This window comes from Oncorhynchus mykiss, chromosome 12 (genome assembly GCF_057628025.1).
Source record: "Oncorhynchus mykiss isolate SJ-2025 chromosome 12, ASM5762802v1, whole genome shotgun sequence".
In the NCBI taxonomy this organism is placed as follows: Eukaryota; Metazoa; Chordata; class Actinopteri; order Salmoniformes; family Salmonidae; genus Oncorhynchus; species Oncorhynchus mykiss.
Window position 1 is genome coordinate 83,236,129 of NC_143033.1, and position 15,553 is coordinate 83,251,681.

Here is a 15,553-nt window from a genome sequence, read left to right on the forward strand (position 1 = left end):
CAGTTTTGGATTCCTGCCATTTTGGTAACAGAGCCTACTCATATACAGTCATGGTTCTTAACTGACAGAAGCATGATAGATCTATCCAATTGTAAAGATACATGATAACGTTGAAAAGAAAATCAATTAACTTATAACATATAACAAGTTACCCATCCTGAGTTTGTCAACATTTCTTATCCCTGTGTGACATTACTGAAAGCCTGTATGCCAACTGACATCAGCCGATTTATATCCAAGTCTAAACCAACATGAAATGTCCTTTTGACAGATCGGGTAAATAATTATCATTCATTCTTAACCCAAGTATCAACTTGTATTCTCAAGCCCTTAATTATAATCTTGTAATTTTCATTTAGGCTATCTGCATGAAACAACATTTCATGAATTATTTAGCTGGTTATGCTCTTTTCCCAAAGGAAACTAGACTCTCTCTCTATAAGAACCTGAAAGGCAGAGAAAAAGAAGAACCACATATGCCTTCACCTCTGTATCTAGGGCCAGAGAGGAATGTAGAAGACTTTGTTGACGTCTTCACTTGTACTCACATGGGGCTTTCTTAGCTTCAGCTCAGAGGAACCAAAGCCTTTCAAAAGAATGAAATACAACAAATGGCTTAGATGTGGTGGGGATTCCTTGACTTAAAACTTACTGTGCAGGACTTTCATATCGTGGAGCATATAACAACTTCAGATAACAAGATGTCAACAGTAGGGGCATCAAACCCAGCCACAAGAGACTGCAGGCAGAGATTCATCCACCTGAAGTCTCCGCTGCACCACGGAGCCACGTGAGGCGCTCAGTACAAAATGGAGGTAAGTGTGAGAAGTAAGTGTGATGTGAGGGGCCAGAGCTGCTCTTACCAGTCTCGTGAAGAGGGGAACTCCTAAATGCCAGAGGTGCTCGTTGAGCAGCCCGCTGTACACCACGTTCCCGAAGACAGCAATGCTTCCTGATTTACACAACGTGTTTCCTACATGGACACAAACAGAGAGGAGAGAAAACACAGAGTCATTCAAATGGACTACACTACACTCCAGCAATGTACTAGGCTTTATTAGCAGGATTGGAAAATTAAATCATAGGAAATCATTGCACAGCCACAGGAATTGAAATAAAAGAAAGAAATAAGAAATATAATAGAGAGCACCACATTGATTGTTATGAATATTGATTTCAGAGGTTTATGATGAACAGGGAAATGTAGCTGCTGTGAAATCGATAGCACAAGTACATGTGTTCCAACTGCATATGATAGAACCTCCAGCTAGCCTAATGAGATGCTTACAGTGATAACATCAGTGTGTAACGATCAGAGGTGTGCTGAAGGAAAGATCTGTCAGAGAAAGTCTGTACAAAGCCACCCATGACTGTGCCTCATACAGTATGTTACATACAGCTCTGGTTAGTCCTTGTTCCATCAACACCGGAAGTCAAACCCCTTGACCCTCGAACTCCCGTTCCCTCCATCCTCCACCCCCCTTAGTCACATTACCACCCCCATTAGCACACTCTCCATGTGAGGACAGTCAGACCACAACATTGGCAACCCTGTATGAGACATGTAAGCCCGGCCCTCGGCCCTCCGCCTCCAGCCCTGGCCACAGTGACACGGCTGCTGTGTATGAAGAGCTTCTGCCTGGAGAGGAGAGAACCACTCTTAAATTAGGCCCCTGCAGCAGCTGAGGAGCCAGCCAGCCCACACACTAACACTAAGGTCCCCACAACATATGATTTACACACACACTACTACACGTCCCCAAGTATGATGAACGCAGGTCTCCATTGTAATTTCTGCACAAAGGAATGCTGCAAAGGGGAGGTGGGGGAAACTGGAAGCAGTGCTGACAAGCAACACATGCATTATTTAAAAACCAAAGTAAAAAATGCCCATTAAAGTGTCAGTGGTGCTCTCGGCGGCTGGCGGTGGAGGTGGCTAGGGCGCGGTGTGTGTATTACTGTTATTAATGGGCCAGGCGTGGGGGGCATTGCTACGCTGTGATTGCTTTGCTGTTGCCATCCAGGGTTCACACCATTTTTTTCACCCATTCCTTTTCAAGAGCGTGTGTGCAAGTGTGTGTCTGTGAGTGAGTGAGTGAGTGAGTGAGTGAGAGAGTGAGAGAGCGAGAGAGGGAGAGAGAGAGAGAGGGAGAGAGAGAGAGAGAGAGAGAGATACACTGCAGGCCGGGAGCAGCGTCAATGAGCTCCTACTGCTAATTAAGAGAGGGGCCTTCCCCAGCGAGTAGCAGCACAAGTGCTTCTATCATCCTCTGATACAGTGTCATGTTCTTCCTAAATACAGTGGGCTGGGGATGGGGTGGACATATTGGAAATAAGTACATAGCACTTCACTATGCAGCATGGGATAAAGGGTTACTCTTACTGACAGTAGCCCTTATTATTACAGTCAACCTTTAACTGCCTCAGTCTCCAACACATGTTACAGCCATACCTTTAACTGCCTCAGTCTCCAACACGTTACAGTCAACCTTTAACTGCCTCAGTCTCCAACACGTTACAGTCAACCTTTAACTGCCTCAGTCTCCAACACATGTTACAGTCAACCTTTAACTGCCTCAGTCTCCAACACATTACAGTCAACCTTTAACTGCCTCAGTCTCCAACACATGTTACAGTCAACCTTTAACTGCCTCAGTCTCCAACACATGTTACAGTCATACCTTTAACTGCCTCAGTATCCAACACATGTTCCAGTCATACCTTTAACTGCCTCAGTCTCCAACACATGTTACAGTCATACCTTTAACTGCCTCAGTCTCCAACACATGTTACAGTCAACCTTTAACTGCCTCAGTCTCCAACACATGTTCCAGTCATACCTTTAACTGCCTCAGTCTCCAACACATGTTACAGTCAACCTTTAACTGCCTCAGTCTCCAACACGTTACAGTCAACCTTTAACTGCCTCAGTCTCCAACACATGTTACAGTCAACCTTTAACTGCCTCAGTCTCCAACACATGTTCCAGTCATACCTTTAACTGCCTCAGTCTCCAACACATGTTCCAGTCATACCTTTAACTGCCTCAGTCTCCAACACATGTTACAGTCAACCTTTAACTGCCTCAGTCTCCAACACGTTACAGTCAACCTTTAACTGCCTCAGTCTCCAACACATGTTACAGTCAACCTTTAACTGCCTCAGTCTCCAACACATGTTACAGTCAACCTTTAACTGCCTCAGTCTCCAACACATGTTACAGTCAACCTTTAATTGCCTCAGTCTCCAACACATGTTACAGTCAACCTTTAACTGCCTCAGTCTCCAACACATGTTACAGTCAACCTTTAACTGCCTCAGTCTCCAACACATGTTCCAGTCAACCTTTAACTGCCTCAGTCTCCAACACATGTTCCAGTCATACCTTTAACTGCCTCAGTCTCCAACACATTTTATAGTCATACCTTTAACTGCCTCAGTCTCCAACACGTTACAGTCATACCTTTAACTGCCTCAGTCTCCAACACGTTACAGTCAACCTTTAACTGCCTCAGTCTCCAACAGGTTACAGTCATACCTTTGGAGTACAGAAAGATGATGTAATACATCTCTGAGAAGAAAGAAGACGACATTGTGGTCCTGTGAGTCAAGCTCCTCAGTTCTGACACCACTTCACTACAGAGGAATTTAAAGCGTAGGGAAAATCAAGCAATCAAGCAATCAATACAGTATCCCTCTAGCTACAGATTCGTAAACAGAGGACGGCTCGAGGCAGTTTATGTCACATTCTTCTCTGTAACTGCCTCTGAAATGCAGCCAGAAAGCAAGGTGCTAAAAAAAACATTTGATTTCAACTCATAGTTGAACCACTATTTAAAAAGATCATGTGGAGCATTTCTTCCATTTAATAACATGTGTTCATTCTTTAATCTGGTGACATGTGGTTTTTGGTCCGTCTGTGTTAAAGAGTTGATATTCTGTGTTTGGTGCCCATGTCTTTTTTCTGTTAGGTCCTCTCAGCAGTTGTGTGCTTCTATCTTATCTGCAGACTCAACATTATCGAGGCCAACCTCTGATTAATTATTAATTGTGTGATTAAAAAGTAGAGAAGGAGGTGTGGGGGGTAGGGGGGGGGGGTAGGAGAGAGGCAGGCAGGGAGGGTTTGGGTTGGGTAGCAGCCTGTATCCTTTCTACATCATTGGTGTCGATCTCCACAATGTTATTATCCAGACCTTCAAATGACATTTTTCATCGCTATCTTTATATATGTTTCTGTTACATATCAGAACAGGGCATTAGACAGGAAGCTTCTAACAGAGCGTAATGGTCAAATCACAAGGCACATGTGATGGTGATGTGATGGTGATGGGGTGGTGGGTGTTGTTTTATTAAGTGAGTGATGCCGTCTCTTCGACTGAGTGTGCCTGGCGTGATCCTCCTCTGGATCAGTATGTGACTCCCCCTTTCATCTCAGAGTCACACACACAGAAAGACATCATGAGGGATTTGGAGCCCAACACTTCCCTGTCAGACTACAGCCAGCATCAGCCATGTGTAGCTTACTTTACCAAAGAAGGACCTAAAAAAAAAATCCCCGAAAAATGTGTACCTCTCACTACAAACCATAAGCAGTACATGCAGTGTAGTGGTAGTCATTTGTAGCACAATATAAAGCATTGAATGAAGTAAAAAAATAAATATATATATATATATATATATATATATATATATTATATATATATATATCTGACAATTATTGTCAAAAGTGTTTGCAATAATTTAGGTGTTGGATAAGATTTGTTTTATGAACCAAATGTGCAGTATTTATCTGCTTATGAGTGTGTGCGTGCGTGTGCGTGTGTGTGTGTGTGTGTGTGTGTGTGTCCTTCCCTGGCCACTGCTCTCACATGTGCTCCCCTGACAATGCAGATGAAGGTGGGGAGCTGGAGCACAGAGCTCCAGAGCCATGCAGCTCGGAGATCCTTGTTTTTAGCGACAAGGCACATTGCTGCAATGCAATAAGGGCAAACAACACTTTTAATAATTCAGGGCATGATACCGTGAGGGGGGATGGGTGGGGCAGAGATGCCTTAGAGTAGCGCAGAATGGCTCATTTAGCCCCTGCCACGCATTATTAAAGTTGTATCGAACCCCCTCCTGAGTCCTTCCTCAAGTCTTATCCCCCTTCCTCATTCCAAAAGCCTGCGAGGTAACCAATAAGAGCTAGCAACATTTATAAACAACAAAGTACCCTGCACCTTGGAGGAGGTAAACAATGGTGTTCCTCTTAATCTCCTTTTCCCGTGCTCTCCGTGAGTCCTCAGGTCCAGAATTTGTCATTGCTTTATCCTGTTTGCACTGTAGTCCACAGAGCCTTCTCATTCCGGATTATGTCCTTCCTGAGCTATGCCCATGGATGCAGAAAAATGTGGGGAATGAACCTTGCATGGAATCCGTTGGAGTAATAAAACAGTCCTCCCGTGTTAATGACATATGATGGCATTGCTCTGGACATGTTCAAAGAATGATAATAGTACTTAATAAGAAAGAAGATTTCTGCTCCAAAGTGCTTTCCCTGTTCTACATTAAAATAGGTTGACGCTGAGATAAGATAGGCTTGTCTACACAATTGCTCCAAAATAATACAGTTGGATTCAGATCAAAAGCAATGCATTGGAGAATTTTAAACAAAATATGTTTTCCTTTTTTTCATGTCAATCACATAAAATAAGTATTACAAAATGCAAATTGCTACCATGTAATTACTAATTAAATGCCAGAGAACAATGCACAGGCTATAAAATAATCAGATAGTGACAGGTGCAGTATACACTGCTGCAGGGTCCTCTTAAATCATAACAAATGTTTTCTGAGAGTGCAACATATGCCGCCACATATGCAAAATGCAGCTAACCAGGGAGAAAAGAAAAGCCTGCCCATGAAAGTCAGAGGCGTTATGGTAGACATAGAGTTTGATGATAGACTTGTAAATCAGTGTAGCTGGAATAGCCAGCCAGCCAGTCAGCCAGTCAGTCAGCCAGTGTGACTCTTTATATCTCTTTCTCTCTTTCTGCCTGCCATTTTAGCTGCTCAACACAGAGGTCCCATTTTCTTCAAATATATGTAAATTAGCCACCTTGGCTCCTGTTGTTGAGGCTGTAGGGCTGATCTGGTCTGATCCTAACAGTGAAACCTACCTACGTACTAAACTGTACCACAGGCCTCCCGCCACCCTCCCTCCCTCCTTCAGGAACACAGCGGTAGGAAGAAAGAACGAGGTCCCTGAGGTATCCCTCCTCTCATTACACCAGCCCTGTTAATAGATGAGTCATTACATTCAAAGTGAACAATTATTTTAATACCAAAAAAAAACTGAAAAAGGCAGATATATAGGCAGCATATATTATAGCTTGCATAGCGCCTATGAACTTTGATCAGAGCTAATGTAGTTATTGTGTCACATTGAGGTGGTAGGGCCAGCAGAGGGAGGGAGGCTCCAGTTGTAGCGTGTTCTCCTCAGATAGCTCCAGCTACAGTAAAAGCCATCTCCTCTCCTTTTCTTTTCCTTTCCCTTTGCTCTCCCCTCCTCTACTCTCTTCTCTCCTCTCCTCTCCCCTCCTCTACTCTCTTCTCTCCTCTCCTCTCCCCTCCTCTACTCTCTTCTCTCCTCTCCTCTCCCCTCCTCTACTCTCTTCTCTCCTCTCCTCTCCCCTCCTCTACTCTCTTCTCTCCTCTCCTCTCCCCTCCTCTACTCTCCTCTCCTCTCCTGTCCTCTCCCCTCCTCTAATCTCCTCTCCCCTCCTCTACTCTCCTCTCCTCTCCTGTCCTCTCCCCTCCTCTAATCTCCTCTCCTCTCCCCTCCTCTCCTCTCCTGTCCTCTCCCCTCCTCTAATCTCCTCTCCTCTCCTCTCCCCTCCTCTAATCTCCTCTCCTCTCCTGTCCTCTCCCCTCCTCTAATCTCCTCTCCTCTCCCCTCCTCTAATCTCCTCTCCTCTCCTGTCCTCTCCCCTCCTCTAATCTCCTCTCCTCTCCTGTCCTCTCCCCTCCTCTAATCTCCTCTCCTCTCCTGTCCTCTCCCCTCCTCTAATCTCCTCTCCTCTCCTGTCCTCTCCCCTCCTCTAATCTCCTCTCCTGTCCTCTCCCCTCCTCTAATCTCCTCTCCTCTCCTGTCCTCTCCCCTCCTCTAATCTCCTCTCCTCTCCTGTCCTCTCCCCTCCTCTAATCTCCTCTCATCTCCTGTCCTCTCCCCTCCTCTAATCTCCTCTCATCTCCCCTCCTCTAATCTCCTCTCCCGTCCTCTCCTCTCCCCTCCTCTAATCTCCTCTCCCGTCCTCTCCTCTCCCCTCCTCTAATCTCCTCTCCCGTCCTCTCCTCTCCCCTCCTCTAATCTCCTCTCCCGTCCTCTACTCTCCTTTCCCGTCCTCTACTCTCCTCTCCTCTTCCGTCCTCTACTCTCCTCTCCCGTCCTCTCCTCTCCTCTCCTCTCACGCCTTCTCCCCACTCCTCCTCTGCCCTCCTCTACTCTCCTCTCCCGTCCTCTCCTCTCACGCCTTCTCCCCACTCCTCCTCTGCCCTCCCCTCCTCTGCTCTGCTCTACTCTCCCCTCCTCCCCTCTCACCCATTCTACTCTCCTCTCCCCCTTCTCCCCCTCTCCTTTCCCCTCTTCTCACCCCTTCTCCCCTCCTCTCCTCTTCTCGCATCTCCTCTCACATCCTCTCCAATTCTCTCCTCTCCTGTCCTTGTGCATTATGAATGGAGCCATGTTCAGTCACGGACTGGCTGCACTTTCTGAACTTTCGCTGAGTGAGTTCTACTGGCTCCTCTACTCTTTAATCATTCCCCATTAGAGCAGAGGCCTGTTGACTTCCAGTATGGAGATGAATAAGGCTGTAGCACCAGCACCAACCATATCTGGCTGCAGGCAGGAAGGAAGGGATTCACAGCACTAATAACAAGCCTGGGCCCCAGACCCAGACACAGACCCAGACCCAGACGCAGACCCAGACACAGACACAGACACAATTCCAGCTGATGAAGAGCACTGGATCTGGGGAGGAGGATGAGGAGGAGGAGGAGGATGAGGACGAGGAGGAGGAGGAAGAGGAGGAGGAGGAAGAGGAGGAGAGCCTCTGACGGTGGATGACATCAGTGTCATCAGCACTGGAACTGTAATTGATTTAGTAGCCTTCAAAACTATTACTGACGTCATCACCTTCATCTTCATCACCCTTCGTCATCTGAGGATAAGAATTGACTTGGCAGCCAACAATAAAATTAATCAATAAATAAATTAGCTATTAAATTGAAACTATAGAGCATGAAATATTTGACAAGCATTCACATTTTTGGGAGCTTTTTAAAAATGTTTTATTCAAAACTACAGAAGAATTGTTGAGGTCCTGGCAATTGGAGAGAACTGGGAGAGACAACAGTGGATGGAGATGCAGCACACATGTCTCTATGTCTCCACTGTAGCCTGTGTTAAGGTGGACTGGTCCACTCAGTAGAATGGAGTTATGATGAAGGGCCTTTAGGATTGCATCAGACTATTGATTGCTAGCTGCACTGAGAGATGTGGTTTACCATCGTTATAAACAACCTTTTTGTGAAGTACCGTTTGGGGGAACAAATAATTTTATTTAGTAGATTTTTGGATTTGACTGTTGAATAATTTATGGCTACACAACCCTTGGCACGGGGAGCGAGAAAACCCCCACAAAGAGCACATATCAAATGCTATCATATACAGGCCTGCATACTTGAATGCTTTCTCTTTCCAATAGATTTTTTCCCACTCAACCTCCATCGGCTCTGCTTTGTCAACATCAGTTGAGTGAGAAGTCCCGAGGGCCAGAAAATCTCCTGTAATCTGCCAGACTTTTCTGCCATGTATGGCACACTTGTTTTCCTATATCCCTCTAAGTGTTATTGAGTCTGCAAACTCTGACATTGTTTTATCAATTTGGATCAAGTATCTGGGTGAAATGCCCAGTAGGGCTGTTTGAATTACTTGAGCTGTGGTGAATATTATGCCAGATGTATTCCTCACCCAGATGCTCTGTATTAATTCATGGATAAATGACAGAATGATGGCTATGGAAACAAATGCATGTATTTTTCATTTGCCCTATCACATCAGATCTTTTCACATCAGATATTTTTCAGAGATGATCTGACTAGTCAAAAGACCAATTAGTGAAAAGAAGATCAGAATTGGGTTACCTGTGTAAACACAGCCTATTTTATCTATTTATGTCCTTGGTCAGGGGCTGATGACAAGTGTCTGTTTAAGAGCCCTTGTGGCAAAAGGTGGATAGCATCAGTAATCCTGCACTGAGGAAATACTCTAGCAGCAGCTCACACAGTGGGGGAGGTGGAGGAGGTGGAGGGTCTATAAAATATCAAAGCAGATCGATTAGCCTGACCTCCTACCATATCCATGTTGTGCAGCGAGGGAGGGAGCCATACAGGGTCAAATCAGGTCAAGGGACAAAACAAAGCACGCCCAATGATATTTTTCAGATTTCTGGCATAGATTCTTTCCTTAATAACGATATAATTATTCATATTTTGTGGGTAAATTCATCCAAACTAGCATTATTGCCATTCTCACTTGTACCGAAGGCAAACGGTGATTGCTACAGTGCCGCAGCAGTCGTTCCTTCCTGAAAAATAAAAAAGAATCACCAGGGATGATGGCTCTCACATCGTGTTCCACATTCGTGTTGTCTAGTATCGGCTTTATAAAGACCATGGCCCACTCAATTGCACTCCAGAGGCAGAAGCTTACTAACTGAAGAGAAACCAGGTCAACTGATAGGGGAATTGTATTGTTATCTTTATATGTGCGACGCAGATACAGTGGTGGAACTCTTGTTAGCGACTCTGCCGTTTACAAAGCAATCAGGCTGGGTTATCGACACGGGAGGAGCGGCACTAACCTACAGTAATCCACTCCATGTTTGCTAATGAACGGCTGCGCGGCTTGGTGCCCTGGCTATAGTTACGCCACGGATGGAGACTGAAGATGGAGAGAGCTCCAGAATAAACAGGAATAGGGGAGAGGGTGGAGGGACGGGGGTCTGGGGTATGGGAGGGGGAGGATGTTGCCCTGTCTTGACATCCCATCATGAGACCCCTTGGCTGGGCCGGTCGGGGAGGGGAGGGAGGGAGGGGAGGCTTGCTGCTGCTTGCTGGCGATGCAGAGTCTGTTTGCTGTGCATCCATCAACCTCTGTGTCCTGCCGAGGAGGCGATCGATACTCAACACAAAAGCTCATTGATGACAGACAGCTCTTGACAAACATATAGCATTTTTTCTGTCTAGTATAGCAATAATCTCCAAGGTCAGTGTGAGTCATTCAAGACGGTGGAGACACAAGGAGCTCATGCGAAGCGCCGTGAGACGGCTTCTTACAGGCTGAAACAAAGGGATTGCACTGATGTATTTTAGTGTCTATTTTACTTCTTGGCACATTGTTAGACTCCACATTACAAAGAGAAGGAGAGGCACCATGAACATGACAATTGGCGAAACTGTCATGGACTGTCAATCACTGACAGCAAAACCCCAAGGACAATCCACAGACCAGGAAGCTAATGGCTACAGATCATTGGTTGCTGTTGCTTTGAATGTGACATACTGTAAACCATCGGAAGCCACCACTGTTGATCTAAAAGGAATTTATACCTTTCACAACACACGTCTCACACTGAATATATTATACATACAGTGCCTTGCGAAAGTATTCGGCCCCCTTGAACTTTGCGACCTTTTGCCACATTTCAGGCTTCAAACATAAAGATATAAAACTGTATTTTTTTGTGAAGAATCAACAACAAGTGGGGCACAATCATGAAGTGGAACGACATTTATTGGCTATTTCAAACTTTTTTAACAAATCAAAAACTGAAAAAGTGGGCGTGCAAAATTATTCAGCCCCCTTAAGTTAATACTTTGTAGTGCCACCTTTTGCTGCGATTACAGCTGTAAGTCGCTTGGGGTATGTCTCTATCAGTTTTGCACATCGAGAGACTGACATTTTTTCCCATTCCTCCTTGCAAAACAGCTCGAGCTCAGTGAGGTTGGATGGAGAGCATTTGTGAACAGCAGTTTTCAGTTCTTTCCACAGATTCTCGATTGTATTCAGGTCTGGACTTTGACTTGGCCATTCTAACACCTGGATATGTTTATTTTTGAACCATTCCATTGTAGATTTTGCTTTATGTTTTGGATCATTGTCTTGTTGGAAGACAAATCTCCGTCCCAGTCTCAGGTCTTTTGCAGACTCCATCAGGTTTTCTTCCAGAATGGTCCTGTATTTGGCTCCATCCATCTTCCCATCAATTTTAACCATCTTCCCTGTCCCTGCTGAAGAAAAGCAGGCCCAAACCATGATGCTGCCACCACTATGTTTGACAGTGGGGACAGTGTTCAGCTGTGTTGCTTTTACGCCAAACATAACGTTTTGCATTGTTGCCAAAAAGTTCAATTTTGGTTTCACTGACCAGAGCACCTTCTTCCACATGTTTGGTGTGTCTCCCAGGTGGCTTGTGGCAAACTTTAAACAACACTTTTTATGGATATCTTTAAGAAATGGCTTTCTTCTTGCCACTCTTCCATAAAGGCCAGATTTGTGCAATATACGACTGATTGTTGTCCTATGGACAGAGTCTCCCACCTCAGTTGTAGATCTCTGCAGTTCATCCAGAGTGATCATGGGCCTCTTGGCTGCATCTCTGATCAGTCTTCTCCTTGTATGAGCTGAAAGTTTAGAGGGACGGCCAGGTCTTGGTAGATTTGCTGTGGTCTGATACTCCTTCCATTTCAATATTATCGCTTGCACAGTGCTCCTTGGGATGTTTAAAGCTTGGGAAATCTTTTTGTATCCAAATCCGGCTTTAAACTTCTTCACAACAGTATCTCGGACCTGTCTGGTGTGTGTTCCTTGTTCTTCATGATGCTCTCTGCGCTTTTAACGGACCTCTGAGACTATCACAGGGCAGGTGCATTTATACGGAGACTTGATTACACACAGGTGGATTGTATTTATCATCATTAGTCATTTAGGTCAACATTGGATCATTCAGAGATCCTCACTGAACTTCTGGAGAGAGTTTGCTGCACTGAAAGTAAAGGGGCTGAATAATTTTGCACGCCCAATTTTTCAGTTTTTGATTTGTTAAAAAAGTTTGAAATATCCAATAAATGTCGTTCCACTTCATGATTGTGTCCCACTTGTTGTTGATTCTTCACAAAAAAATACAGTTTTATATCTTTATGTTTGAAGCCTGAAATGTGGCAAAAGGTCGCAAAGTTCAAGGGGGCCGAATACTTTCGCAAGGCACTGTAGATCTAAAGTCCCCATACAAGAACTTATCCCCCCCCCTCTCCAATCCACTCAGACCCGGCGCTAGGATAAAGTGACTAAGGGGGCAGTTGAAATCAGCGAGGGGGCACAATTTTGGGCGGGTTCTTGCACTGAAATTATATTGAATTCTGCTTATTTCATGCTACACCACAAACAAAGTTCAAATGCCATGACAGGTAGGCTACAGATTTCGTGCCAATCTCTGCTGGACAGCACATTACACACTAAAGCAAGGCCGTTTTAGTGATGAATATAGGCTACAAGCTAGAGAATAGGGCAATTCACCTATTACAAACAGTCTATGTGACACACAGCTGCCACGAAAACCAATAGGCAACCAAGAAAACAATAATAGAATGTATTTCTATGATGAAACATACCGATACGTAGCTATATTTTGAGTAGGTCATTTGGGCTCTTGCATTGGAATTATATTGAATTCTGCTTATATCACGCTATACCACAATAAACATAGAAGTTCAAATGCATTTGACCAAGAAATGACAGGTTGGTGCGAAATCTCCACTACGCTCTATCAGCACCATGGACAGCGCCCTACAAGATTTTAATTTAAAAAAACAACCAGCTAGATTGATTCTTACCTTTTCCTTTAAAACAGCCTATAACTAACTACAAAAACACTATTCCTTGTGTTTCGATCTGTAGCATTTGCAAAACTTTATATTGTTGTTTTATATTGTCTTTTCTTTCCAAAAAAAACAAAAATGGTCGACCTCATAGTTGGGAGATTTGAACACTAAATACATTAGGGCATTGCATGCATAGGCCTATTGCCTTAGGCGTGCACTGTATTAATGTTAAAATATATACAGTGCCAGTCAAAAGTTTGGACAGACCTACTCATTTAAGAGCTTTTCATCATTTTTACAATTTTCTACATTGTGTAATAATAGTGAAGGTATCAAAACTATGGAATAACACATATGGAATCACATAGTAACTAAAAAGTGTAAAAGTGTAAAACAAAATATATTGTATATTTGAGATTCTTCAAAGTAGACACCCTTTGCCTTGATGACAGCTTTTCACGGTTGGCATTCACTCTCAATTTTTTTTTTTTTTTTTCCCATTTTTTTCCCAATACAAATTTGCCTGCATCTTTATGTACTCTAATATCATAGACTCATTTATTTGGGGCTAATTCCCCACCTGACTAAGTGGAAACTCAAAACATTTGCTAGCTCACTAACTCTAAAGATGATACCCACTCATGTATTAATCTAAAGGTAGATTTAGATTTTAAAATGGTATACAATCAGAACACTTTTCAAGTAGCTCACTTTACACAGCAGCAGGCCCCATCAAAGCAGGTACAGGAGTCAGACAGTTTCATTACAGGAGTCATCAGGATAATGTACTGTTTGACCAAATCATGGTTTAATCCTCCTAAAAAATAGGTTGTTTTTAGTAAGGTGAATGAATGTGCAGCCCATACCGATGCAACCAATACATTTTTTAAATCCCACAGCCAGCTGTCAAAAGGTTGAAAAATGTGACTAAATGGTCGCAGTCTGGAGCCCTGCCTTGTGGGATTTTCTGCCTTGAGGCATACTCTCTAACTTTCATTTTACTTCAACGAAAAAGGTCTCCATCTTCGCAATCAGCTAGCAGCTAGCTTCTGTCCTCCTCTAGGTACATTGACTTCCATAAAAAACCTAAGAGGCTCATGGTTCTCACCCCCTTCCATAGACTTACACAGTAATAATGAGGACTTCCAGAGGATGTCATCTTGCAGCATGAACTGACATTTTGTCCACCAAATCAAAAGATCAGAGAATGAATCTAGTACTGGAATCATAAGCTACAGCTGGCTAGCACTGCTGTGCATAAAATGGGGTGAGTAGCTGACTCAAAGACAAAGAAGAGAGAGAAAGACAATGTAATGTATTGCCACTGGGGCCCGCCAGGGTAACTGCTAAACTGCTTGTTGCTGAATGTAAACTGTACACCTTGATTCTCTCGATCTGTGCACCAACGTTGTAAACTCTCATTTATAGGCTAGGTTGTAGCAACCTCATGATGGGTAAAAGGAAAATATTAGTATCATGTAGTAGCCTAAACCTATCGATGTTACATTGAGCTGAGTGACTGGAGTATGAATGACAGTCATCCAATATGCTGTAATAGAAGTACGGCCATCTTAAACGGCACTGACCGCCACTGCCTCCTACACACACCCATTGTGCTGACAGAGCAGTGGAGATACAGACTTTAAGCTAACCTGTCACCCAATCATTTAAACTTTTTTCTATTTTTATATAGGAACAAAAGTAAAACTGAGGAGGCTCAGGTTTGAACTGAGGGTGCTAAGCCCGATTTGCCCCCTCGTGGAGCCGGGTACGACTCCATATTACCATAGTTATTATGGAGACTCAGACGGATAGAGAGGGAGCCACACATACATAACATGGGGACCTACAGGTGTGAGTTACGATGGAGACTTCCAGTCATAATAGAAGGCCAGGCTTCCCCCCCAGGCCATCCTGCCAGCTGGCCAGAGTGAGTGAGAGTGATGCCCAAGCGTGGCAGCCCCATTAGGGAAGTGCTGCCTGGTGGTGATCAGAGCTGAGCGCTAGCTAGGAGCGGTGCGCAGGCCGGGCAGGCTAGCTCAGGTAATTAAAGGCAAACCCAGGAAGGCAGGCAAAGCGGGGGCACCCAGATTTATGCGGCTCAGTAATGCACACACTAAAGTCAGCCCGCCATCCAAAGGCACACTTTACTGCCAATCTTATGAAGCATTAGCTACCTCACCATGCTGATGCATTCCATCATTCTCTCACTCTCTCTCTCCTCTCGCTTACTCCCTCTCTCTTTCACTCTCTCGCTCCTACTCTATCTCCAGCCTCTCCTCCCCGTCCCCAACCACACCTTTTCTCCCCTTCTCTTCATCCTGCCAATGGAGACAAGTGACACATAGTTTTTTTTTTTTCTTCTTTAGTCACGTGGAGTTACGAGCCAATTGCAACGGAAACCAGTGGAAGAGGAATGAAATTTAATGCCAGTAGGCCTACATTCCTTGATAATTCATAGTCATTTTTTTAATAGGTAGATGTATATAGTTATTTTCTTAACAACTGTGTGATATAATGCTGTTTCCTACAGGCAGTAAGCAATTTAACAAGCAGTGTGAATACTATCAAAAAGTCAAGAGTATGATCTTACAAATGAAGCTCCCAAGAGCCAATCTTCTAAATGAAGTAA

The 15,553-nt window shown here is 44.2% G+C and overlaps 1 protein-coding gene across 6 annotated transcripts in view; it reads right to left on the reverse strand.

Annotated features, from left to right (window-relative positions):
- LOC110538551 (RNA binding protein fox-1 homolog 3) overlaps nt 1–15,553 on the reverse strand; it is a 412,967-nt gene that overhangs the window by 143,604 nt on the left and 253,810 nt on the right. For all 6 annotated transcript variants that reach the window (XM_090193724.1, XM_090193727.1, XM_036938643.2 and 3 more), the window contains exon 6: nt 864–973. In XM_090193724.1, the coding sequence (XP_090049850.1) occupies nt 864–973 (110 nt within the window). The remainder of the gene's footprint in view (nt 1–863; nt 974–15,553) is intronic.